The sequence below is a fragment of the Salvia hispanica genome, chromosome 3, assembly GCF_023119035.1.
Source record: "Salvia hispanica cultivar TCC Black 2014 chromosome 3, UniMelb_Shisp_WGS_1.0, whole genome shotgun sequence".
Taxonomy (NCBI): Eukaryota; Viridiplantae; Streptophyta; class Magnoliopsida; order Lamiales; family Lamiaceae; genus Salvia; species Salvia hispanica.
Window position 1 is genome coordinate 34,324,971 of NC_062967.1, and position 25,377 is coordinate 34,350,347.

General features: G+C 37.4%; 7 protein-coding genes and 1 pseudogene across 10 annotated transcripts; 3 read left to right on the forward strand and 5 right to left on the reverse strand.

The window, feature by feature from the left end:
* Positions 1-321: 321 nt before the first annotated feature.
* LOC125216855 (40S ribosomal protein S13-like) lies at positions 322-2,366 on the reverse strand. Its single transcript, XM_048118627.1, has 5 exons — positions 2,239-2,366; positions 2,078-2,150; positions 1,850-1,988; positions 1,358-1,544; positions 322-526 (listed from the first exon to the last, which is right to left on the reverse strand). The coding sequence occupies exons 1-5, from the start codon at positions 2,259-2,261 to the stop codon at positions 493-495; spliced, it is 456 nt and encodes a 151-aa protein (XP_047974584.1). The 5' UTR covers positions 2,262-2,366; the 3' UTR covers positions 322-492.
* Positions 2,367-3,339: 973 nt separating this feature from the next.
* LOC125212316 (chloride conductance regulatory protein ICln-like) lies at positions 3,340-5,570 on the forward strand. The gene is made up of 7 exons (XM_048112445.1): positions 3,340-3,584; positions 3,686-3,809; positions 4,536-4,650; positions 4,771-4,830; positions 4,917-4,973; positions 5,072-5,163; positions 5,286-5,570. The coding sequence occupies exons 1-7, from the start codon at positions 3,412-3,414 to the stop codon at positions 5,355-5,357; spliced, it is 693 nt and encodes a 230-aa protein (XP_047968402.1). The 5' UTR covers positions 3,340-3,411; the 3' UTR covers positions 5,358-5,570.
* A 473-nt stretch (positions 5,571-6,043) lies between these two features.
* On the forward strand, positions 6,044-7,851 carry LOC125216925 (40S ribosomal protein S20-2-like). Of its 4 annotated transcripts, none has more exons than XM_048118712.1 (4): positions 6,044-6,180; positions 6,292-6,425; positions 6,884-6,997; positions 7,536-7,851. In XM_048118712.1, exons 2-4 carry the CDS (start codon positions 6,314-6,316, stop codon positions 7,676-7,678), a joined length of 369 nt encoding a protein of 122 aa, XP_047974669.1. In that variant the 5' UTR covers positions 6,044-6,180; positions 6,292-6,313; the 3' UTR covers positions 7,679-7,851. The 4 variants fall into 4 exon arrangements, with proteins under 4 accessions (XP_047974669.1, XP_047974670.1, XP_047974671.1 ...); XM_048118713.1 differs by having other exon boundaries at positions 6,071-6,208; XM_048118714.1 differs by having other exon boundaries at positions 6,084-6,180; positions 6,295-6,425.
* A 1,227-nt stretch (positions 7,852-9,078) lies between these two features.
* LOC125215024 (UDP-glucuronate 4-epimerase 3-like) lies at positions 9,079-10,651 on the reverse strand. Its single transcript, XM_048116306.1, has one exon. It carries the CDS (start codon positions 10,448-10,450, stop codon positions 9,176-9,178), a length of 1,275 nt encoding a protein of 424 aa, XP_047972263.1. The 5' UTR covers positions 10,451-10,651; the 3' UTR covers positions 9,079-9,175.
* A 563-nt stretch (positions 10,652-11,214) lies between these two features.
* LOC125215025 (protein LPA2) lies at positions 11,215-13,717 on the reverse strand. The gene is made up of 2 exons (XM_048116307.1): positions 13,299-13,717; positions 11,215-11,566 (listed from the first exon to the last, which is right to left on the reverse strand). The coding sequence occupies exons 1-2, from the start codon at positions 13,672-13,674 to the stop codon at positions 11,421-11,423; spliced, it is 522 nt and encodes a 173-aa protein (XP_047972264.1). The 5' UTR covers positions 13,675-13,717; the 3' UTR covers positions 11,215-11,420.
* A 565-nt stretch (positions 13,718-14,282) lies between these two features.
* Positions 14,283-15,401, forward strand: LOC125209935 (probable inactive receptor kinase At4g23740). The gene is made up of 3 exons (XM_048109509.1): positions 14,283-14,298; positions 14,354-15,190; positions 15,249-15,401. The coding sequence occupies exons 1-2, from the start codon at positions 14,283-14,285 to the stop codon at positions 15,136-15,138; spliced, it is 801 nt and encodes a 266-aa protein (XP_047965466.1). The 3' UTR covers positions 15,139-15,190; positions 15,249-15,401.
* A 211-nt stretch (positions 15,402-15,612) lies between these two features.
* On the reverse strand, positions 15,613-16,967 carry LOC125216894 (annotated as a pseudogene).
* Positions 16,968-23,887: 6,920 nt separating this feature from the next.
* Positions 23,888-25,099, reverse strand: LOC125216591. Its single transcript, XM_048118345.1, has 4 exons — positions 25,033-25,099; positions 24,797-24,958; positions 24,288-24,645; positions 23,888-24,113 (listed from the first exon to the last, which is right to left on the reverse strand). The coding sequence occupies exons 1-3, from the start codon at positions 25,033-25,035 to the stop codon at positions 24,400-24,402; spliced, it is 411 nt and encodes a 136-aa protein (XP_047974302.1). The 5' UTR covers positions 25,036-25,099; the 3' UTR covers positions 23,888-24,113; positions 24,288-24,399.
* Between the last annotated feature and the right edge of the window lie 278 nt (positions 25,100-25,377).

Sequence of the window (25,377 nt, forward strand, 5' to 3'; positions counted from 1 at the left end):
CCAAAATGATCAAATTTCCATATGTGCGAGACCAAAGAATCCAAAAGATAAAATTTAAGACTAAAAAGATAAAATAGCAATATGTTTAGTACCAATTTTGGCCTTAACTCATCCTACTTTTATAATTTAATTACTTCTTGTATACATATAGCTTATCTACTGGAAATGTAAGATTCAAATGCTGAAAAATATTGAAACTTATAGAATGAATTTAAAAAGTTGACAACCTAGGTAAATGATGTAAATTAAATTCAATGGATAAAGATTCTTCATGAATTCGAAGACCAACATGTCTAACAAAATTAAAAAACCAGTACAAGATTAAAAGAAATCAAAGAGCAAAACTGTATTATCAACCAAAATGGTCATCAACATCTGAAAAACATTGTCAAATCAAAGAACAAAATTCTTGAAAGTTATGTTCCATGCCAAAATTCAGAATTTGCCCACAAATTGGCACAAACTGTGCTGTGCTCTCTGCAATTCTTTAGCCTAGGCCACAAGAGTGCTTGCAGTGGTTGATTCGCTGCAAAACAAGAAAGTTTATGAAAAAGTTGCAAACGATTTATGGCATATATAAGAAACATGGATTTAACAACAAGAACAATATGCAGTGAAGAAGCCAATTTAAAACATCAAATGATTAGAGGGTGTGGCATATTAGCCGGCTACTTGGAAATTGATAAGTTTACCAATGGTTTTGGCCCGAAACACATTCTAGGAATGCACTCAACATCAAAACCAATCCAAACAAATCCTTCAAAAGGTTATCTAATAACTTGTCTCCATTCAACAACCTAGAAACTTGTCAAAACAGACTTTTCCACTTGATCACTCACAAAAATCATAGCACATATCTGTATTTCCAACTCAATTTTTTATAGTTTGAATACAAAGCTTCAACAAACTAAATGACTTCATAGCAAATTCAGAAAATTAATTTTCAACAAGCTACTTTAAAAGTTCTGAACTTCTCTCAAACAGGTAATTAGTAAGGCATCCAACTAGCACATCATCACAAAAGGTTAATGCTAAAACCAAAGTGTGTATAAAACATAGATTGGGCGAAACTACTAAAATCATGTAGTGCACTTGGAATACTTCGAGTGGCCCCACCAATAACATTCCAAGAAATTCTAACTACTCTTATTTAGTAGGGTACCAAAATTATGTAGTGTACTATGAATATAGAATGAAGCCAGATTCTAACCAATTTTTAGAGATTCAAAAATAGAATTTAAACCACAATCTACATGAAAATCTGATTAATAGTTCCAGCAACTTACAAGCATTTTGAGCAGATAATCGCAGAAAGTATCAAACAAAATGAACATCAAAATAGGACCAAGAGAATTACTATTTCCAGACAGGCGGAAGCTTCTTTGTCTTCTTGTAGTATCGGGCAAGGCGGTGAATCCTGCTCTCAACCAAAATCAACCTAAACTTAGAATCCTTATCCTTCCTGTTCCTCTCCAGATGCTTCCTGATAGCCACTGCTTTCTTGATCAAGTGGTACAAATCCTCAGGAATTTCAGGTGCAAGCCCTGTTTAACATTTAACAAACATTGTTTAACCACTTAAAGCAAAAACACACTTACATAAAAAAATAGATAATTACAATTAACAAGTGTATCCCTCTGTTTAACAATCACCAAAGCCGTCAAATCATAAAAAAGAGTCCTTTTTTTATAAGCAGAAAACTTCAAAAATGGATATCAAGTCTCAAAACTTAATAAATTAGGCGCGCGCTCAGTTTACACATTACCTAGCAGAAACCATTCCTCAATCCAGAAAACATAAATTAAAAAAAAAACGGAAAATTTGAGAAGAAAAGTAAACAGGATAATACCATGACCCTTGAGAATGCGGAGAATCTTGCTTCCGGTGACGCTCTTCACCTGAGCAATTCCATGGGAGTCACGGAGAATCACGCCGATCTGCGACGGGGTGAGACCCTTCTTCGCAAACTTGCAGATATTCTCCTCAACCTTGAACAACAAAAGAGAAAATCACATCAAAATGGTTCTATCGTGATTATTATGTAGTATTTAAGGATTAAAAGAGAGATCAAAATTACATCTTCAGAGGTGATTTTGAGCCAGGAGGGAGGAGTCCTCTTGTAGGGAAGGGCTGAAGCGGAAATACCCTTTCTGCAACACAAGGCGAGGAATTCAAATTGATACTCAGTCGATAATAACAGATAAGCGCGAAACCGAAAAACAGATTGATAATCAGTACCCTCGGCTGTGCATGCGACCCATGGCGACGGCGCAGCTCTTTCTGCTTCTGAAATCCGAGTGTTCTAGCTCGAAGAAGTGAATAAGTAATTGATCAAATTAGGGTTTTGTGATATTTGTGGGTTTCAATTGGCCCATTTTATCCGGGAATTCATGGGCTGGCCCAGTTAAGTTTACACATCTTTTACTACAACTATTTTCTAAAACCATAATTAACTACGATTATTATTAATTTATTTTGAAATAATATACTTCAAGTTCAAAAAAATACAAGGGATACTGATTAATGACGATGCTGCTATTTTCTGCATTATCACCTATTGTATCACATGTTAATCTAATGGCCATTATATTTCGTGACTATATATCATATTTATTTAAGAGATTTATGTAAAAGTATTAAATTTGTTAATCATTCAAAATTTTAGATTAAATTTGTTGACTTTTTAGAGACTGAATCGAAACATACAAATTTTTCGTAACAATGAATTTCTCATTTTCTCTTCCTTTTGTATTATTTTTCTTATAACATTTATAAATTGACCAAATTACCTATGTAAAATTTAAAATTTCAATTTTGAAATTTTGTATACTCCTTAATTCTAAATTCTATTGCATCTACTCTCCTCTTCATCTACCCTCCTCCCATTTCATGCGGGATAGCTGTGCTTTTGTTATAAAAAAAGAAAACAGTTCCCAAAAAGAAAAAAAAGAAAAATGTACTCCCGGTTTCACTGCAAAAAAAATTTGAATGAAAGAAAAAAGAGGAAAAAAAAATATTTTGAAGGAATCAATAAGAAAAAAAGAAGAGGGAAAAAAATAAAAAATATTCTCAAGAATTCGCATGTTCCATTCTATATTTTAAAAGGTCAATGAGTTCAAATTTCAAATTTCAAATTTCGAATGACTGAATTGAGTCCCTTTTTTAAAACTCTATATTTATTTCTATTATATTTTACTTACATTAATTCAACTTTCATTATTATTCATCATATTTATTTTTATATGACGTTGGATTATTCTTTTTGTAATAAAAACTGGGTATGGAGTATCTTAATTTAGCTTTAAAATTCTAAATAAAAATTAAAGTATGAACACATTTTGGTATTGTATTTCAATAACGACACCGTATTCCTAAGCCCCAAATTTCCCATTCCAAAACCTCTCCCGGAAAATGGCCTCCGCGATCCGACTCGTGACGGAGAGAACCGGCGACGGCGTCGGACAACCATTCGTCGACTCCCACCACGGCGAGGAGCTGATGCTCGTGCAGCCCGGCGTCTCTATCGTCCTCGGCAGCAGCAGCCGTCAGCCTGAACTCCCCGGCACTCTCTACCTCACCACCAGGTTGTTTAACCTATTATCTTTCCCATTTTCTATGCTCAGTTTTTTATATAGCTCTTGTGTTGTTAACTTGTTATTGATTGTTCCGAATTGTGTGCGGAAAGGCAAGTAATTTGGCTGAGCGATTCGGATAGGGCGAAAGGCTATGCCGTCAATTTTATTTCGGTGTCGCTTCACGCTGTTTCCAGAGATCCCGAGGCTTATCCTCAGCCTTGTATCTATGCTCAGGTATTGATGTTTTCATGTAAAATGCTCAAGCTTTGTAGTTATTGTTGATAGAATTTAGGTTGCATTTTTTAGGTTTATAATGTGAAAGTTGTGTTATGGAATGTGTGGATCGAATAAGGTCCCGGCTACGGATGCCCTGGATTACCCAACGCACCTAAACATTCTACTTAGAACTAGTTTACATTGCCTACAAGGTGGATAAGATGTCGTTCCGTTGAAACATCCCATTGGTTGCAGGGAGACTAATCAACAACTGCTGAGTATGTTCTAGTGTTTGGGAATGTTAAGGCATCTTTTTAATAAATGCGTGTGTTCGAAGATCAAGTTGGAATAATTTCTTGTGGAGATGTTGTATACACACAGTAGAGGATTTTGAGGCGTCTTTATGCATATGTACATATATATGGCTGGTATTACCTTTAGGAGGTTGTGTTGATAGGAGGATTTTGATGTAAAAATTGATTTGTTGCAAGTTTTATTCACTCGGTTTATTCCTTGCATTTTGAATCCCTTAATCCAAAGGCCTAGTATTCTACAATATGTAGTACCTGCAGTTATTGGAATCCTCATCGAAGTGACTTTGTTAAACATAGGCATGAATTGAAATGTACAATTTGTAGGAGTATATAATTTGGTGATGACACAAGCTTCTAGTCGTATGCATTGATATTCGATATACTTTTTTTAAAGGTCTAATGATAGGTGCATTTTTTTTTAATTTTCAAGATTGAGAATGGGGCTGAGGAAGACGAGTCTGAAGATTCAGAGTCTGAAACTGACGATACGCTAAACTTATCCAAGATAACCGAGATGAGATTTGTGCCCTCGGATCCTAATCAATGTATCCGTTAGCTTTTCTAGCCATGCTTTTATTTTTTATCCTGCTCGCGTAATCCATGGCCCATCTTTGTAAATGTTTATTCGCTTTTATGAGTGGCAATTTTCTCCTTGATTTGTGCAGTGGACAGACTATTTACTGTATTCTGTGAATGCGCTGAGCTGAATCCTGATCCAGTCGAAGGTGGTATTAATTTCCTTGACAACGACATAGAACATTTTCATATGTATATTTTTCACTGGCTAACTACTTCATCGTGCTTCCTATAGAGGATGAGGGTGAAAATAATTGGATTTTCAGTGCCGATCAGCTGGAATTCAATGCTGGTACCAATTGATTCCGAAAGCCCTTGTTCCCTTTATTGTACTCCTAACTGTTATCTACATTCTTATGCTCTCTTTTTGTTTCTCTTTCGGCTGGTCAGAGGACGATGACTCGGAATGGGATGCCCACCAAAATCCAGCCCATCCAATCGGTGCCAATGGAAATGTGGACTTAGCTCAATCAGTGGTGCAGGTATGTTATATAGTGGTGGTTTGCAAAAATGCTAGAGTTTTATTCCCGGCCTTCAGAATCTCGTGCATGCGATTCATTGTATTATGTGTATGGAAGAATTTATACAATCTCTGTTCTTGCAGCTTCAGATAAATGATCAGCGCTTCGAGGATGCAGAGGAAATAGAGCAGGATGGTAGCAATGGTCATCACTAAACTTCCCATTTCTTCTGTTTCAGATTTGGATAGCTCTACAGTTTGCTCATTTTGAGCTTCATGGACTATGTTGTATGGTAGATTTTGTAGATTTTATTTATATAAAACCTATCACTAAACATAGCTGTTGAGTAGAATCTATTTAACCAACGCATCCATTCTTGATGGTGTTTATTTATTTTGTAGTAGTAATTCTTTTGGCCTTTTGGGTTTTGTGGTGCCAAAGTAAATATATTTTGAGGAAAAGAAAGATTAATTGAGATATTAGAAAATTCCCATTCTTTAAATCCTTCTTAGTTCTAGACCTCTTTCTTTATTTTCATTCCAAGAAGGACTAATATACCGAATTGCTACACATAAAGTTCGTCGAGGCACATTACCAAAACGAACCATAAACAATTTGAATCGATCTTAGTGAACAATACACAACTGCCAATAGATCTCGATCCTCAGGGTAACACAAAAGCATGTTATTGGATAAATCCACACCTATATCTCCACCTCCACGAAGCAAATTTTAAATAAATATCCAGAACGACATTTCCTTTTCATCTTTTTTTTCATTCACAAAAACCCAGTAACACAAATTATATTAGTTTATTTTTTATAAATATCCATTTATTGGGCCTAACTTTCAATACATAGGCCTGCCCTTCAGCTAAATTGAAAAACAGAAGCCCATTAACAAATAGAAATTGATAAGAAGGAAAAAATATAAAAACCCTAACCCTAGATTTATAATCCCATCCAACATCCGTTTTCAGCTCAGCTTGGAGCAGTCGACAGTTATCTCCGCCTCCCGCCGTCGCGCTCCATTCTTCCGGTACGGATCTCCGCGCTCCATTCTTCCGGTACGGATCTCCGCGGTTGTGTTAATTTAATGTGATACTATTACCAAAAAGTTTTAATTTTTCACTATCTGCTGTTTTGACAGAAGAAAGAAGCTCGATTGAATCATGGCGTTCGCAGCGGTAAAACCCTCAAAGCCAGGGCTAGAGGAGCCCCTGGAGCAGATTCACAAGATTCGTATTACACTTTCTTCCAAGAACGTGAAGAATTTGGAGAAAGGTTCACACTTTTTTTGTTTCAATGATTATGGAATACTCAATTTGTTATGCTCTGTTAGTATTCAATAATATAGAGATCATCTATTTTATTCGTACCTTGTAATGTTAGGCTGTGATTGAGAATCTAGCATAAATTTTATATGGAAGAGAGTTAGAGAGAGAGAGAGAGAGAGAGAGAAATAGGAAAAAATGTTTGATTTTTAATCAGAATTGATTGATCAGAATTGAACCAAACACACTCTTTAACATGGGAGGTCCACTGGTTTTCAGTATTGGTAAAGTGTCTGTTGTTGTAGGATTTCGGAGTGCATATCTATGCTTACTTTGCTTGATATATACTATTCATATTGCTATTTTCTCCGTTGTAAAGGTGAAATTTTACTAGTATGTTTTTTGCATTGTATGCCTTTGTCTGCGTGGAGATGTTTTTGCTGATGTACTGAGGATTGATGCTTACAGTCTGTGCCGACTTGGTGCGTGGTGCCAAGGACAAGAGGCTCAGAGTCAAGGGACCAGTGAGAATGCCCACTAAGGTTCTCAAGATCACTACTAGGAAATCTCCTTGTGGTGAAGGTAAAAATCCTTTTTTGCATTTTCTTATTGAGTTTCTGTTCAATGCATCATTTTATTTGGAATTCGAGTGTTTATAGTAGTGTTCTTAGTAAAAGTTTCTTCTTTTATGCTACCTCATTAAGGTCTTTTTACCATGAGTAATATTTTGTGGTCACTCTGGTATTGTTCTTATAAAGCTATTACTCTTATATAAGCTCAACTGTTTGTTTTCAATCTGTTCCTCCTTATTGCATTAGACGGCTTGTTTTGTTGTAAAGCTTTGTTCATGTCTTTGGTCTTCACTAATTGCAAGTTTGATTAAGGGTACACTCGTGAAGTATAGCAGCTATAGAAATTAGAACATAACCTTAAATGAATCTCCTTTATTGATCCTGTAAGTCTGCATTTTGGGCAATGTGTCTTTCTTCATTTTGAATGATTAACCCGATACATATCTTATTTTTAGCAATACATATTTGATGTTCTTAATCGACTGATCCTACTTTTTTTCATTGGAACATTTAAATAATCAACTGGTGCCTGAATCTTGTTTCTCCAGGTACCAACACCTTTGATAGGTTTGAGCTTAGGGTTCACAAGCGAGTGATTGACCTTTTCAGCTCACCCGATGTTGTGAAGCAGATCACTTCAATTACCATTGAACCTGGTGTAGAGGTCGAAGTCACAATCGCAGATTCTTAGACACATCTTGTTAAGCCAGAAATCCTTGAGCCGCATATATGGGGCAAGGCTGTTATACGAGTTCCTTTGACTGTTCACAATTTTGAATATCCTAGACTCCTTTATATTTACGTCGAATACTTTTTTGTTGTTGAGATATGGAATTCAGTTTATGTGACAGCCTTGCATTTCCATCTTGATGTTTTCCATCTTAATCTTGATATCCACATTGTCTCTCTTCACTTGTAGAATCTGATTAATCATATCTTGTGAAATGAAGTTTGAATTCTGAATATGTTCATCATGCAGTGTTTTTTCTTGATTTCTTGTTATAAAATGGAAAGCTTAAATGATTAAAATATATTCCCTTCGTTCACCAATATGAGTCTGTCTTCATTTTTTATAGTACTATTTGTTTTAAGAGTGAATTACATATTTAGGACCTATACTTATCACGACGAACGTTTGTGGTCCCTATACTTACAAAATATCATTTGCGGTCCTTATACTTGTACTTATGCACGTTTTAAGGTTCTTTTCACTTTCTAATATTTTTTTGGACAAAAATACCCCCAAAGAAAAAATTTATACACTATTTTCTCTCTTTCATCTTCCTTCTTTCTTTTTCCTTTGTCTATAATAAAATTAGAACTAAAATTATGGGTTTGTTAATCTTATTTCCTTGTATTCTGTTAAATTTTTTGAGAAATTTAATCATATGATGATAAATTTTATATTTCCACGTCATTTTTCTTCATCACACTAGAGTATTTGTGATTATGCTTCAAATGTGGAGTATTATAGTTAATGATCCCGTAAATAAAAGATTAAAAATTTGAACGACGAATTTCAACAAGTGAATATTTGAATCTAATCAATCGTAAAGTGAGGAATAATAAGCGATAAATGGAATGTATGAAATTATGGTAATTTTGGTTGTGTGTATTTAGCAAGTGCGCAGCGCCCGCGACTTATGTGGGTTCTCACATCAGAAATTTATCTTCGCAATTCTAACAAAATAATGTAAAATAAACTTCTTAGCTGAACATTTGATTTGTCTAATTTCTTTCTTCAAATATGTCTCATCTCAATTTTTGTACTAATTATACAAGTCATTTACAAAAAGAAGAAAGAGAAAATATGAAGAAGAAAGAAAAAGGAGAGAAAATAGTAATATATAAATTTGCCCTTCATCTATTTGGGGGTATTTGTGTCCTAAAAAATGTCAAAAAAAGAAAAGAACCTTAAAACGTGTATAAATACAAGTATAGAGACCGCAAATGATATTTTGTAAGTATAGAGACCGCAAACGTGCGTCGTGATAAGTATAAGTCCTAAATATGTAATTCACTGAAGGTGAGTTGAAAAACTGAAATACTGTGACTTACTTTTATTGGACATAGGAAGTAATTTTTTCCCAGTTAACAAATTAAAGAATCCACAAACATTCCAATAAAATGTAACAAACTTTACAACTCTCCCTAAATAATATACACAACAAAAAAATCAAATATGAGTTCACCAATAAAGCCTCTTTCTGTTTCCAGAGTAGTAATCAAGATACCAACGCACAAATTTCTTAAGACCAGCCTGCAAGTCAGTGGTGGGCCTGTAGCGCAGCTCCTTGTTCGCCCGGCTGATATTCGCATGCGTATACACGACATCTCCATTGCGTGGCATTGGCAGCACATGCTTCTTCGCCTTCGTCTTCAACAGCTTCTCGAGTATGCTCACCAGCTTGGTCACCGGCACGGGTGATGTGTTACCAAGATTATACACACGCAGCTGCGCGGGTCCCTTCTTCTTCCCGCCGCTACCCGTGCTCTCCTGCGCGGTGTCAATGGAAGCCAGGCAGCCCTTCACGATGTCGTCAATATACGTGAAGTCCCTCGCCACACTCTGGTGGTGAGGGCCTTCGAATATGGAGATGGGCTTCCCCTTGAGGATGTCCTTGGTGAAGAAAAAGTAGGCCATGTCGGGCCGCCCCCATGGCCCGTACACCGTGAAGAACCTCAGCCCGGTTATCGAGAGACCGTAGATGTGGTTGTACGTGTGCGCGATCTCCTCGCCTGCTTTCTTGGTCGCGGCATACAAGCTCGCCGGTTTGTCCGTCTGGTCCTTCTCGGAGAACGGGATCTTCGAGTTGAGGCCATAGACGGAGCTTGACGAGGCCCAGACGACCGCGGGCTGCGGGTTGGCCGCCTTGCACGCCTCAAATATGCTGACGAGGCCCGCGATGTTGCTGTGGACGTACGAGCCAGGGTTCTGCATGGCGTAGCGGACCCCGGCTTGGGCAGCAAGGTGCATGACATGCGTGAAGGCCACGATGTCGAAGAGCTTGTTGAGGAGGGCGGCGTCGTTGATGTCGCCCTCGACAATAAACACGTCCGCCCGGTCGAGGAGCTTGCGGCGGGCGCGCTTTAGGGATGGGTCGTAGTAGTTGTTGAAGTTGTCCATGCCTACCACGCCGTCGCCGCGGCGCCTTAGGGCCAGGGCGACGTGGCTGCCCACGAAGCCCGCGGCGCCAGTCACAAGGACGGAGAGGTGGCCACGTCCTCCAGAGGTTAACACCTCTCCTTTGGAGAGTGGGCGGCCTGAGGCCAGGACGCTGCGCTCCCAGCTGTGGCCGCCCCACGAGGCGGCGAGGGTGCGGCGATCGGCGGAGAGATCCGGGGGCGAGTGGAAGAAGAGGAACAAGATCAAGGCGGCGAAAATCGATATCCAAAAGATCAGGCGAGGGGTCGGGAAAAAACTCCATCTACGTTGGATGAAGGGCGACCGGTCGCCGGCCATCGTGAACAATATTTCGCCGGATTTGTATCTATATATGGATTTGACATCAATGCATCATAGTATATATGTAGATGCACACATATATCATGAATGTATTCGAAGAAAGCTGCAAAAGAATCATAGAGAGAATCGTTGCATGAATTTTGTTTCTGCAAAGGGTTAGTTTCTTGAATGAAAGATTAGGAGAGAGAAACAAACGTGAATTTCTCCAAGGAAAAGTGAGGGATGGAATGGAGAGAGGGGATGAAATTTGATTACTAGTTTCCAAGAATTTAGCAGAAGAATCCGGTCTGCATTTTTGTACTATAACTTAATAATTTTTCTCTTATAACAATCATCAAACGAAAGATTAATAGTATATGCTAGAAGATAATTAAGAAAGTAAGAAAAATGAATTATCCTAAATAGAAGTACTAATAAGTCTATCGAAGAAATGTAGGAAATAGAATCAATAGAGGGTTACACTCCAAACACAAAAATCACAATTTCCCACTATTTTTTTTTCTCAAAATGTAAAATAAAGATTTAGGCATAATAGTCATTCAAATCATGAAACTTCAGTGTTTCATGACTGTCTCATTTGTGCACAAAATGAGATTATATCATTATAATACTCCTTTTGTCCCACTTTAGGAGTCCCGGTCACTTTTGCACACCCGTTTTGATACTTCGTGATATTTTTCATTTTCAAATTGACAATAATTTGACCAAAACTAGTAATTTTATAAGTTGCTGAAGCCTGAAGGTACAAGAAGGCCTCGTAGTAGGGTAAATCGAATTGCATATCACAGTAGAAGGGCAATTAAGCATAAATTCATCACAATTAGATAAAAATGCTCTCATATATGACTGTTTCTTGAAATGTCACTATGAATTTCCGGAGACGAGCACTACGAGCTATGAACAGCCGAGAACTAACCGGTTATAATGGCCCGATAGCAACAGCAATTGGCTTCCAACCGATTGAGGTTCAGTTTTCACTTTCAGATTTCTCGTTCTGCAAATACTTTGAAACACCATATACAACGGTCCCAGCAACAAACAAGAAGACGGTAGGAGTGAAGGACGGGTAGAGGTACTTGACCAAGAAGCCATCCCATGCTTCTGGTAGAAAACCTGCAAACAAAATAGCAAGTTAACGGCACCTGCTGCAGCTTCAGATTCACAACAAATCAAGTGTCTTGCATACGAACAAAACAATTTTATCAATCACGAAAGTAATATTAAAGCTATGTTAGGATTTCTTTTGCTGAAATGGTTTTCTTCTATCTGTAATCGAGTTTTGTTTGCCACACATTTCTCCACAAGTCCACGAAAAATATAACGCAACAATATTGATAGTGCATCTACCACAACTGCAAACTATTGATAGCAAACAAGACCTTTCAAACGTAAACTACATCTTCTCCTAACGACAGAAGTTGTTCGCCAAAATTTCATTTCCAACACATTGGCCTATCACTATATAGGATACCGTATCCCAGAATAATTCACAAGAAGAGTGATAAATTACACCAAACAACTAATTCATCAACAAAATAAGAAATAAATATTAAGAGACTAAGATTGAAGTTACAACCAATATATTGAACTGATGATGTTGATGTGTCAGTTTTCTTCACAGAAGACGACCTGTTGGTCTAATTTGACAAAGTAAAGCATACTCACGACATGTGGTTACTACCAAGAAAGCTAATTAAACCACACACCTACTCCTATAATATCTTAGAACGTGTTATTCCTAGCTTCTAGGATAACATTCCAATGCCGATACTGAAACTAACGATGATCATTGATAAGTAACATAAGAAGCCCCACCCCAAAGTTCAACAAACTGATAAAATGAATTCATATCCAATCACGCGAAGCAGTAAACAGAACTGGATAAAGAAGAAACTATCAAGATTGCTCCTTCATTTCATGAACTCTTTGTCAAGATACAAACCACATTCCTAAATCCTACCTTAGCTTGTTGATAGCCAATATATTGAACTGATGATGTTGATGTGTCAGTTTTCTTCACAGAAGACGACCTGTTGGTCTAATTTGACAAAGTAAAGCATACTCACGACATGTGGTTACTACCAAGAAAGCTAATTAAACCACACACCTACTCCTATAATATCTTAGAACGTGTTATTCCTAGCTTCTAGGATAACATTCCAATGCCGATACTGAAACTAACGATGATCATTGATAAGTAACATAAGAAGCCCCACCCCAAAGTTCAACAAACTGATAAAATGAATTCATATCCAATCACGCGAAGCAGTAAACAGAACTGGATAAAGAAGAAACTATCAAGATTGCTCCTTCATTTCATGAACTCTTTGTCAAGATACAAACCACATTCCTAAATCCTACCTTAGCTTGTTATAGCCAAAAATTGAATTGGCATATTGCATAAGAATCGAGAGAGAGAGAGCCGAACACAACGAAGCCCACAATAGACCATCTGTGGAAATTCTTCAACTTCCCAAATATAATCTTCAACTATTTTTTCTACAATCTAATTCAGCTTTGTTCCATCACCATTTCTCACCTTAAACCTCACATATAATAATCTTCACAATAACAAAAACAGCATCAATAAACACAAGCCCAATACACAACAAGACCACCAAAACCATGAACAAATTAATTCAACAAACCTAATAAACTCTCAATCAAGCTAAAGATAAACCGTAATCAAACAAAAGGAGCACAAATTACCACAGAGATCCCCCAATTCTCAAAATCAAAACCTGAAGCATGAACAAACTAATTCAACAAACCTAATAAACTCCCAATTAACGCAATTAAGCTGAAGAAAAAACAAATTAGACATCCCAATTCCCAAAATCCGAACCTGAAGCAGCAAGAGCAATGCCCTGGACCAGAATAATCGCGCCGAGACCCGACCAAGCAAGCAGGAAAGCGTTCTCGTTCTTGCTCAGCTCCTCCACACGAGCCGCCTCCTGCGCCGACACGAAGCTCGGCTTCTCCAGCGGCTCTCTGCGGATAATCGACGCCCTCTCCCTCTTCCCTTTCGACTGCTTCTTCTTTGCCAAGGCGCCGAATCCCGAACCCGGAGGTTTCTCTGTAGATTGGGTCGAAGGGGTTTCTTCTTCCAGCTGGAATTTGATGCGGAATTTGGGGCGGAGAGGTGCGTGGAAGAGGGGATTGGGTTTATTGGTGGTAAACGATGAAGATGAAGATGGCGGTGGGTGAAGTATTAGCGCCATTTTCAGTTTAGTTAGTTTCAGTGGTTGTGACACCTCACTCTCCCCTTTTTATCTATTCATCTATTTTATTCCTTTTTATGATCCATAACAATTTCAATTTTGTTCTTCTATATTAGCTCAATGTGACATCTCAAATCTATATTGAAAAAGGAGGAGTATTGAGTATGGACCCCTTAGACCATTTCGAAAGCACTAGTCGATAGCCAACATGTGAATATTTTTGTGGGTTCCGAGGGACATAACAGACTAGATTCGTCAAAAGATGGTTATCGATTTGAGAACATAGAGTGCCCCAGTGTTTACATGATAAGAAGGGGTTGGGAAAAATGCCTCGATTCGATGTTCGAGCACCGGGTGTAATGGCGCTGAAGTAACCCGTCGAGTGATAAAACATGAGAGATAGTGTGGAAGAAAAGAGTCAAAATCCAGAAATAAAAATAACATTGAAAAATTAATTACAACTACTCCTTCCGTCCACAAAAAATAGATCACTTTTTGCCATTGTGGGACGTCCACAAAAAATAGATCACTTTCTAAAAACGGAAAGTTTATCTCATACTTTTTCCACTTTTTCTTCCCTCTCTCATACTTTACTCACTTTTTGTTCAATGTTCAATGTTCAATGTTTGTTCAATGTTCCTTGTGTATCGTATCTTATATATCGTATCATGTTTCACAGGCCTAACGGCAAATGTAGACTGGGAAACCAGAGTAAAAATTGCCGTTGGTGCAGCGAGGGGCATTGCTGAAATACACAAAGAACTTGGTGGGATGCTTGTCCATGGAAACATTAAGACATCAAATATTATTCTCAATCAGCAACTATACGGCTGTGTATCAGATTTCGTCTTGTCAAACATGACGAAAACTAGACTCAAACCAACTGCATCAGATGTGTATAGCTTTGGAATTCTGCTACTCGAGCTTCTAACAAGAAAGGATCCTGCAGCTGTTAACCTAGTCAAGCTGGTTAAATCAGTTAAAACTAACGAGAGGGCTGCTAACGTTTTCGATCCCGACCTCTTGAAGCATCCTTCCATTAGTGAACAGATGATTAAAATGCTGCAAATAGGAATTAGATGTGTGGCAAATTCAGCAAAGAGGAGACCTAAAATATCTGAAGTGGTGGAGATGTTGGCGGATATAGGCATATCGAACCGAGTGAGCCGCTCTTTGAAGTCAACGAGCTGGGAAGGAAAACTTGTATTTCTTGAGGATGTTAATGTAGATTCCGTATGTGGGATCGAGTATTTACTGGAGGCTTCTGCTGCTGAGGTGCTTGGGAAAGGATCATTCGGGAATAGTTACAGGGCAATACTCGACAATGGAAGTGTAGTTGTGGTGAAGAGATTAAAAGATGTGAATCCAACATTCAAGGATTTTCAGAAGCATGTGGAGTTATTTGGAAGAATGAATCACACGAATATCGGTCGATTAAAGGCTTTTTACTATGCAAGATATTAAAAGCTTTTGCTGTATGATTATTACACTCAAGGCTGCATATCTTCACTACATGGTAAGTTGAATCTTGTTTTGACATAAATTAAAATGTTATGTTTATGCTGATTTTGTAGGGATAAGAGGTGATGACTGGGTAACCAGAGTCAAGATTGCTCTTGGAGCAGCAAGAGGTATCGCTCACGTCCACGGACAAGATCAGGATCTTGTGCTCGGAAATATAAAATCCTCCAATATTTTCCTCAGTGACCAAAATCGTGCCATTGTGGCCTTTGATGCTGGATTGACCAATATTTTCTTTATCCGCTTCACGAATTCTTTTTTTGGTGAATGACTCCATTTCTTCCCTAAACCTCACACCAATTGTTCTCACAATTGATGTGGGACACTGAGTCCGTAGCAATCAACCACCTTAAGGCCAACGTCCTCATTGGTCACAGTTGGTTCTTTGTCTTGCCACCACTCCGAGTTGGCACCAAACTCGTTGTGATGGAGGCTACATTTCTAAATCCAAGTTCTCAATTCCATAACACCAAACACACACTAAAAATGAAAAGGAAATTGGTACACAACAAATTTGATACAAGCAAGAGATGACTAAAGATGTCCATCCGTTACAAGCGAAAACATCACAACATCGGATAATACAGATTCAAGCTATACTAATCTCAATGACACTACCATTGTCATAATCCAACTGTGATACAGAACCAGCTGAATCTGCAAGCCAACTTTGGACCTCGTTCACTAAGTGGGATGGATGCTCTGGAATCTTCAAACGTTCAACATCACCTTCCAACATCTCCAACACTTTATTCATTGATGGACGATTATCTGGATTCATTTGTATGCACCACAACCCAACTATTGTCATCTTCTCAAATACACTCTTTCCAATCACATTGTCATCATCAATGTTGTTGTTCTCTGCTTCTCCAGTTACAATCCCCTCGCCTTTATTAATACAATCATATATCCAATCTGGGAAATACTTGGTTGAATCATCTTTGTTTCCCCTCAACTCTCTGTTTACGCCCGCCATCTCCATCAACAACATCCCAAAACTATACACATCGGCCTTGTTAGACACTAGGCCAATGCTTCTATTGATGAGTTCCGGAGCAACATAGCCTATAGTGCCTCTAGCAGCAGTCATCGTCACAGTGTCCTTATCTAAGGAGCATAACTTTGCTAGCCCGAAATCGGAGACCTTGGGCACAAACTTGTCATCAAGAAGTATATTGTGAGGCTTGATATCAAAATGCAAGATCTTGATATCACAACCACAATGCAAATACTGAATCCCTCGAGCCACTCCAACCGCAATCTTGAATTTCATATCCCAATCCAATGAAGATGCTTTTTCTGGGTTGAGTATATACTTATCAAGAGAACCATTTGACATGAAATCGAGAATGAGGACGCGCTTGGATCTCTCTGCACAATATCCAACAAGTTGGACAACATTGACATGATGGATCCTCCCAATTGTTCCGATTTCATTGATGAAATCTTTGTCATTTATTTTGGCTTTTCCTAAGAGCTTGACTGCTACGTAATGGCCACTTCGAAGCTTTCCTTTGTAAACAGAGCCGAAACCACCTTCACCTAGTTTTTCTCAGAAATTTCTAGTCATCTTCTTTATGTCTGAATAGGAGTACCTGATAGGGGATAGATGGTTGTCACTTTGTAGGAAGCTCTCTATTTCCTCGTACGCGGACAAATGCCTTCTCCGGAATTTGTAGATCAGGAACCACATCCCGCCGAGAAACCCCATGATGAATCTTACTTCCAAACTAACAACAGTCACATCAGAAAGAGAATATGGTTTCTCAAGATGTACCCTTCTTGGGAGCTCATCGATGGATTGAGCTCCGGGGAGCCAAACTGCATTTCCACACACATGAATAGCAAAATAAGTTTCGAAACAGAGTAATAATATGCTCCAAATAACACAAATTAATCCACACAGAAGGTGTGTAAGAAGTCTTTACAAGGTGTTGTTTGAGTCCAAAAATAGGCCCCAAGTGCGATGATGATCATGAGTTTTAGAGGAATGGTTACCCCACCAAAAACAACAGCTGGAAATTTTCAATACAAGGTGTTGTTACTGCCAACATACCAATATCTCTAATGCAAATTAGTTACATGTTAGTAGTAAAAAATTTAATTGTGCAGCAGCAAATCAAGAGCTCACCAAGTATGAGCATTAAAATCAGGAGACAGCCTCCAGTTGGACCTAATGAGAAATACAAGAAAAGTTGTTGAGAAGTATAAATGCTTATCTCACCACTTGTTTCTGTTCTTCTTAAGATTGTTTGGTCGCCATGTTTACTCCTATCTAGAGATTATGTCTATTCTTTTATGTCTTCTTTACAGTGCCAAGATTACACTATATCCCATGATTATCCAATTTACACTATAAATTATATTGTCTAACGAACTGAATGTCATCTTACTTTATTGACATGGAACATACCGATTATCTTACCTTTAGGTGATCGGAAGGAGTCCAAGATGTACACTGCAAATCCAGGAGCACAAAAAAGTATCAATAATAGAAATGAAAGCCGGAACTTGTAAAGCAATGATCTTACCCCATTTATAATCTAGTTGCGACAGCGGATGGCCGCAATCAACTTGGCCATCTGAAAATGGAGAACAATCCAATATTTCTCCTTTGCAGTAGCTACACATAAAACTGGACCAAGACAGATCAAATCCATATAGCAGAGACTGATATATTTCTGAGAGCGATAAATTAGTCAAATTTTGAGAACACCTAGATATTTGGTCGAACGATACATTATTCAAATTTTGAGAACAACTAGATGTTATCAGTATAGAAACTATTGTGCACATGTAGTCAATATCGTTGGGATTCAAGTGCCCAACCTTTATGTATGTGTATTTGGTAGATTGCTCACAATCAGTAAGTTGGGTAAAGAGGGAAGAGTTATGCAAGGGATGCTCACACCTCACCAAATAAATAGGCTGATTAAAACTACCTATGTAATATCCATGAGGGAAATAGCTATTCTCATCTAGAGTATAGGAAGGAAGAGAACAGATGTTGTTTGTGGAAATATCAGAGAGCCTGATGTTTTGGTGTTGGTAATCGATTTCTTTGACATAATATTTCCGGGAGTTGCGATAAACGAAGGTGATGTTGTTTTCACATACTAACTCGTAACCAGGGCCGCGACAGGTGTTGAGGCGGAAAGGGTAACTAATATTGCGAATGAGACCACATGAAGAAGGGGGACATTTTGCATAGCAAGTTTGAAAGGAGTGAGCTGAGAGAATCAAGAGGGATGAGTAGATGAGGAAGAGGAGGTTTTGAGTGATCATTTTTCTTGGATTCATATTTTTCCAACACAAACTTGTCATTTTATAAGGCAACATCTATGACCAAGTCTTCTCTTCTTTCTTTGTCACAATCACAAATCTTAGTCAAAATGTACACCAAGGGAGGGTAAAATGTCTTCTCTTCTATAATTATGGCCATGAAAATATTTAATAGCAGCTGGTCATAACAACCAACCCAGTATATTAAAAATTAAGTGAGACTTTTACAAAATAAATTAAGAGATTAATTTGTATATTTAAATTTTTTGGGTATGTTGTTTTCATTGAACTCGATAAAATGTGTATTTGTCTATTTTCTTGGACAATAAAAGAGTAATTTGTATACTTAGTCATTTCTTTTTCGCACTCATTTTGTAAAAATATACTCCCTCCGTCCCGCTTAAGATGACACGTTTTCCTTTTTAGTTTGTCCCAACTAAGATGACGCATTTCCTTTTTTGGTAACTTTCTCTCTCCAATTAATACACTCAACCTTTTTTCTCACTCCTATTAAAATTTTCATCTTTTTTATCTCTCTAATTTAATACTTACACCCACCTACTCTCTCTCCAATTAAACACTTTAACCAATAACTCCTAAAATCCTGTGCCGGCTAAGCAATGTGTCATCTTAGCCGGGACGGAGGGAGTAATAAATTGTTAAAGTAAAGATTATCATTTTTATAAAATGAGTGCAAAAAAAAAATGACTCAACTACCTTGAGACGGAGGTAGTACTATTTAATACTTCCTCTGTCCCACTCTAAGGGGGTGTTCGGTTTGCAAGATTGTATCCCGGAATAAATATGTAGTGTACTTGGTTCATGAGATTCAATCCTACAGTTCAATCCTAGATGGATAATCATGAGATAATTAGTCATACCTAACCCTAGGGGTGTCCAAACACGGCCCGATACCCGTCGGATATCGGATACCCGTTAACCAAAAAAATCGGGTATGGGTTCGGCATCGGGTATTATAAGCATGAAAACATCAGGTATCAGGTATACCCGTTACCCGATCAGGTAAATAACCCGCAATACCCGACTTCATTTTAGGATACAACCTTCTACACAATAATCTACTGTTCACTCACCCTATAATACTTATACTACACAAACTCTACCAACCATCCATTCCACGTCCGATGTGGGACAACTGAAAATTCATGTAAAGATGAAGCATCTTTGGAAGAGATGATTATAAACACAATGTTTCCTAGAGAAATTGATGGTTGAATTATCTAACCACAAACATTGTTCACTTCAATGATTTTGCACAAATGCTTATATATATACACATACGTATATATATTTTTGTGATAAAAATCATACATGCAATCAACCAACATTAACGTGAATTATTATAAAATAAACAGAAATTTTTTGCATAGTAAACCGAATTAATTAAGAGTATTTCTTATTAAGCTTTAAAATTTGCAAAATATTTATATATCTATTTGGCAATATTTTTAATGAAATTTCTTTTTTATAGAAGAGTTACAATTATTTTTATTGAAGGGGTTCTACTTGGTATTATTATTACTGGAGGTATAGTGCTAAAATAAAGAAATTATTTACGCCATTATTTTGTCCATATATTAATTAATTCATATTGAAATATGAAATAAGAAATAAGAAATAAGTAAAGCTAAACATTTATCATACATATTAAATTAAATTATTAATGTGAACTTGTATGGAATGCGTGTGACTCCCACAATGCTAATCCCACATCGGTCACGTATGAAAGAATTAATAAGACAAACACTATAAATATTGTAGTGGTTCATCACTTCATTGCAATAATCATGTACTTAGCGGGTGCGGGTATCCGCAGCTGCGGGTTCGGGTATCCGATGCGTGTATTCGGGATACCCGTTTAACTTTGCGGTGTCGGGTTTGGGTATGTAAAATTTGGAATTTGCGGGTTCGGATACCCGCAAAATCGGGTGCGGATACCTGCGGGTACCGGTTTTGACACCCTTCTCTAACCCCTTATGACTAAAATAATTTCACAACTCAATCCTACAATGTATCTTGTTATTATTTTATCTAGGAAACTGAATACCACCTAAGTGGGACATTTCTAATTCAACACAGAATTTTATGTAGTATTGTTTTGTGAGTAAAGTAGAGAAAATAAAGTAACAAATGGGAGAAAAGTAGAAAAGTAGAGAAAATGATGTTTCTATATAAAAAATTATGTAATTTAGAGTGAAATATCTAAAAAAAGAAAAATGATCGCTTATAGTGTGTGGGGGGTGGGGGGTGGGGGGGGAGTATTTACTTGAGAACTTAATCTTTAATTTAATCTGATAATATAATTAGTTTTCCATTATTGTTGATAGTGATATGCTAAATAGTAATTCAAATCCTACTCAACTAAGTCTACAGATAATGCTAGATCAAAACTCCAAAGTCAACAAAACAAATTAGAGGAAGAAAAAAGTTACTCCCTCCGTCCCGGATAATTCGTCCCAGTTTTCTATTTCGGTCAGTCCCACATAATTTGTCCCACTTCACTTTTTACTATTTTGGTAGTGGACCTCATATTCCACTAGTTCCCATATTCCACTAACTCATTCATACTCACATTTTATTATAAAACTAATACTTTAAAAGTAGGACCCACATCCCACCTACTTTCAACTCACTTTCCATTACATTTCTTAAAACCCGTGCCCAGTCAAAGTGTGTCGAATTATCCGGGACGGAGGGAGTACCACTTGGAGCCGACAAAACAAATTAGAAGAAGGAAATGTTACCACTTTTCATATTCTATGACTTGGTCATAGATCAATGCTGTAAGATGTTAGGTTTGTGGTGGAAGTATGAAAAGAGAATGATGATCACTCAGAACCTCCTCTTCCTCACATGTTCATCTTTCTTCATTCTCTTTCGAACTTGTTGTGCAAACTGCACCCCTTCTTCATGTGGCCTCATTCACAATATTAGCTTCCTTTTCCGCCTCACCAACTGTGGCAATCGTGGTTATGTATGAGTATGCGAAAATAGCGTCACCTCCATTTATATCCACTCCCGGAAATACTATGTCAAAGCAATCGATTACCAATGTCAGACTATGCTTAGAAACGAGTTGGACTGGACTGAGTTTCTTTCTTTGAATCTCGATTAAGTTCACCCTAGGTCTATTAGTTGGTAAGTCTAATTACTATTTGTGGTAAAAATAAAATTGTATAACAAGAATATACACACTAATTCGGGATTAATTATTCATGTCAATAATTAATAATGGAATAGGCTAAATAAATTATAAATTCTAGTGAAACCCTACACACAAGAAATTAAATTTGAAAGAAAACAATAAAATCAAAGAATTAAGAGTTGGGACCGAAAATGAGACACAAAAGGTGGAACACATCAAATTCCAAGTCTTATTTTGTAGGAATTAAGCTCAATTTTTAGATCTCCCGGCTTATAGAAGAGACCTTCACCACTTCGATGTTCCTAAAGAGACTTAGGATTCCATATCATAACACATCAAAATTAGATCCCACAATAGACAACATGAGAGAGAGAGAGAGATGCATATGTTTTCAAATGCCATTTGTTTGAATAAAATGAACTGTTTGAGAGAGAGGGATGAGTGAAATATGCGTATTTTCAGACTATATTCATAGAGGCATTTGAGAATTTTTTTTTGCAATTAATGCTCAAAATCAGGCAAATTTTATTTAATTTTTCTTACTGTTTTACTTGTGACTCAAAACCATGGATTGGGTGTTCAGATGATAAAAAGACACGTTCTCTCATAAGCAAACTCAAATAATTCTCTTTGCATAGAGAGGCAGCGATCTAATCTTTTATCCCAGATTTTGAATTTTAATGACTGGTGAGAGTGAAATTAATTATAACATGGCTTTATACTAAGCTTATTTTATAAGCTGAAACTCTTTAATGCAGTTTACAACATTCTTTGTCGTATGTCGGTTGTTGCACTATAGTTGTCACGGCCATATTTGTCGTTAGTTTATTGCTAAAAACAAAATGTTAATCTAATGTTATACTCCCTCTGTCTGCAAATAGGAGTCCCGTTTTTCTATTTTGCTCCGTCTGCGAATAGGACCCGGTTCATAATTACTATAAATGGTAAAGAGGCCCCACATTCCACTAACTCACTCCACTCACATATCATTTAAAACTAATAAATATAAGTGGGACCAATATTCCACTAAGTTTCTTCCACCCACTTTTCTTATCATTTCTTAAAACACGTGCCGGATAGGAACGTCACTCCCATTCGTGGACGGAGGGAGTATTCGTTATTTAAATTAAACTAAGCTTGTATTTTTATGGTAAAACTCTTATTTATGGAATTGGCAACTATCTTTGTCATCTATCGGTCGTTGCACAATAATTATCACATGATCTTTTTGTCGTTGGTCGACATTTGTCAGATATTCAATAAACACAAGTACTTTTGAAATTAAATACGAAATTTATTATTTGGTGATAGAATAATTCTGTAGTTTATAACGATCTTTGTCGTTTGTTGGCCATTGAACAACACTGCTGTGATAATGATCTTTGTCGTTTGTTATAATTGAGTTTATTATTTGTCGTTAAAGTCACAATACTTGTTATCGTTAGTTGGCGTCGAACAATTATGGTAACAACGATCTTTGTCGATAGTGTACCTTTGATATAAAGTTAAAATCCGTGTTATAACCCATGTCGTATTTAATTTCACTCTCACCATTCACTAAAATTCAAAATATGAGATAAAAAATAAGATCTCTGCCTCTCTATACAAAGAAAATCATTTGGCTTTGCTTATAAATGGGATCCCGTATCATAGTTCCTATATTCACAATTTTATGAAACTAAACATAATAACTGAAAGGGAGCAAACCATATCCCACATCGGAGAATGAACGAGATTTGCAAGTGTATAAATGGGCTACCCCTACTCCATTAGTATGAGGCCTTTTAGGGAGTACCCCAAGAGCAAAACCGTGAGGACTTTGCCCAAAGCGGACAATATCATACTAATGTGGAGTTCGGGTGTGCGCCACCGAGTCCCTACATTGGTATCAGAGCCCTGGTTCAGGGCTGGGCGTGTGTGGCTCGGGGTTCGGTGGTTGCGCTTGCAAGTTCTCCGATGTGACGGTCTCGACCAAGACCTGTGGTGACCTGGTGACCTGTAACATGGGGTAGGCATGTGGTCTGGTGGTCTTGGTTTGAGGGGAGGATTGAAAGGGAGCAAACCATATCCCACATTGGAGAATGAACGAGACTTGCAAGTGTATAAATGGGCTACCACTACTCCATTAGTATGAGGCTTTTTGGGGAGTACCCCAAGAGCAAAAGTGAGGGCTTTGCCCAAAGCGGACAATATCATACTAATGTGGAGTTCGGGTGTGCGCCACCGAGACCCAGCAATAACTATGCTAAAAATGCGAGATTCCATATCATAGTTCATACATACACAATTTTATGAAAATAAACATAATAACTATGCTAAGAATGAGAGATCGATCCCATATCATAGTTCCTACATACACAATTTTAGGAAAACAAACATAATGCCTATGCTAAAATGAGGTATATGGAAGAGGGCATTATTGATCTTGAATGCACTGATCCTCCTCATCCCATTCCATTTCCAGAATCTGCAAATATAAGATCCCAAAATAAGCAACATGAGATCAGAGATTCCAAACACTTTTCATTATATTTCTAAATAATTACATATTAAAGTCCTTTTAAAATTAATCTATTTTATTGAACTAAAGATAATATTTTTAATTCATTTTAAAAAATAAAAAATAAAAACAAATTGTTACCATGGCATAGCAGAATCCTGTTGAAGAGCAACAACACATTGCTTTTCCACTCCGCTCTCCTCATCATTTAACCACGCCGGAAACTCCACCATTTCCTCGTTGAACGGAGAGCTCACAATATCCTCCTGAAGGCGTCTCTGCGCTTTCTTAGGCGGTGGAGGTGGCGATTCTCTCTCTCTCGTGATTGTTTGCTTGAGAAGGCTGAGGACGTAAGCCCTTGATATATATAGGGCTCCTCCACGTCATCGTTCTCCTCTTTTTTATAGAATGATCTCTTCATTTGATCTCTCTTGATCACGGAGGGGACACCATCGATCTTGAAGCATTGGTCCTCGTCATGCCATTTCATTTGTGGAATCTGCAAAATAAGATCCCAAAATTAAAATACACATGAGTGTGTGTGTATAAAATATTTTGTTGTCACAACTATGCATATAGAGATAATGGAACTTATATATAAGTTTCACGAATTAATATATTAGCGGATGATTTTGAGAGAAAATCCTTACCTTCTCCATCTTTTGAGACTCACTACGCTCGCGAAGCTGGTCTAGCCGCATGCCTTGTAATCGTTGTGCAATCGTAAGGTTGCTTCGATTGTCGATGTTCGGGTAGACTTCTCCCTCAATGGCTCTCGTGAGATTTTTGGACCTTCTTACAACATCTTCCTCCTATAATAATAAAAAAATTAAGTACCAAAATTCTGAGAGAAAATATATACAACTTTGTTTATGTAGAAGCTAACCATTTCCGGAAAGATGAAATAGTGATCAGCTATTTGAGAGAAGAGGCAAAGAAGAATGAAGATAGCAATTGAGACAGAGTGAGATGAGTGAAATGTGTGTGAGTTGAGAGGCTATTTATAGATGGCATTTGCCAAAAATAAGAAACTTTAATTATGACGGAAAAAGCACCCTCTTGTAATAAAATGTCAAACGATTCTCTTTCGAAAAGACGGGAATCTTATTTATTCCAGATTTTATTATTTGATGAAAGTGTGATTATGACCTAAAGAGTCAAACGATTCTCTTTACGGAGTATTATTTTCATATATACGAATCAGCCTTCCCTATGTAGAATGATTTTGTTC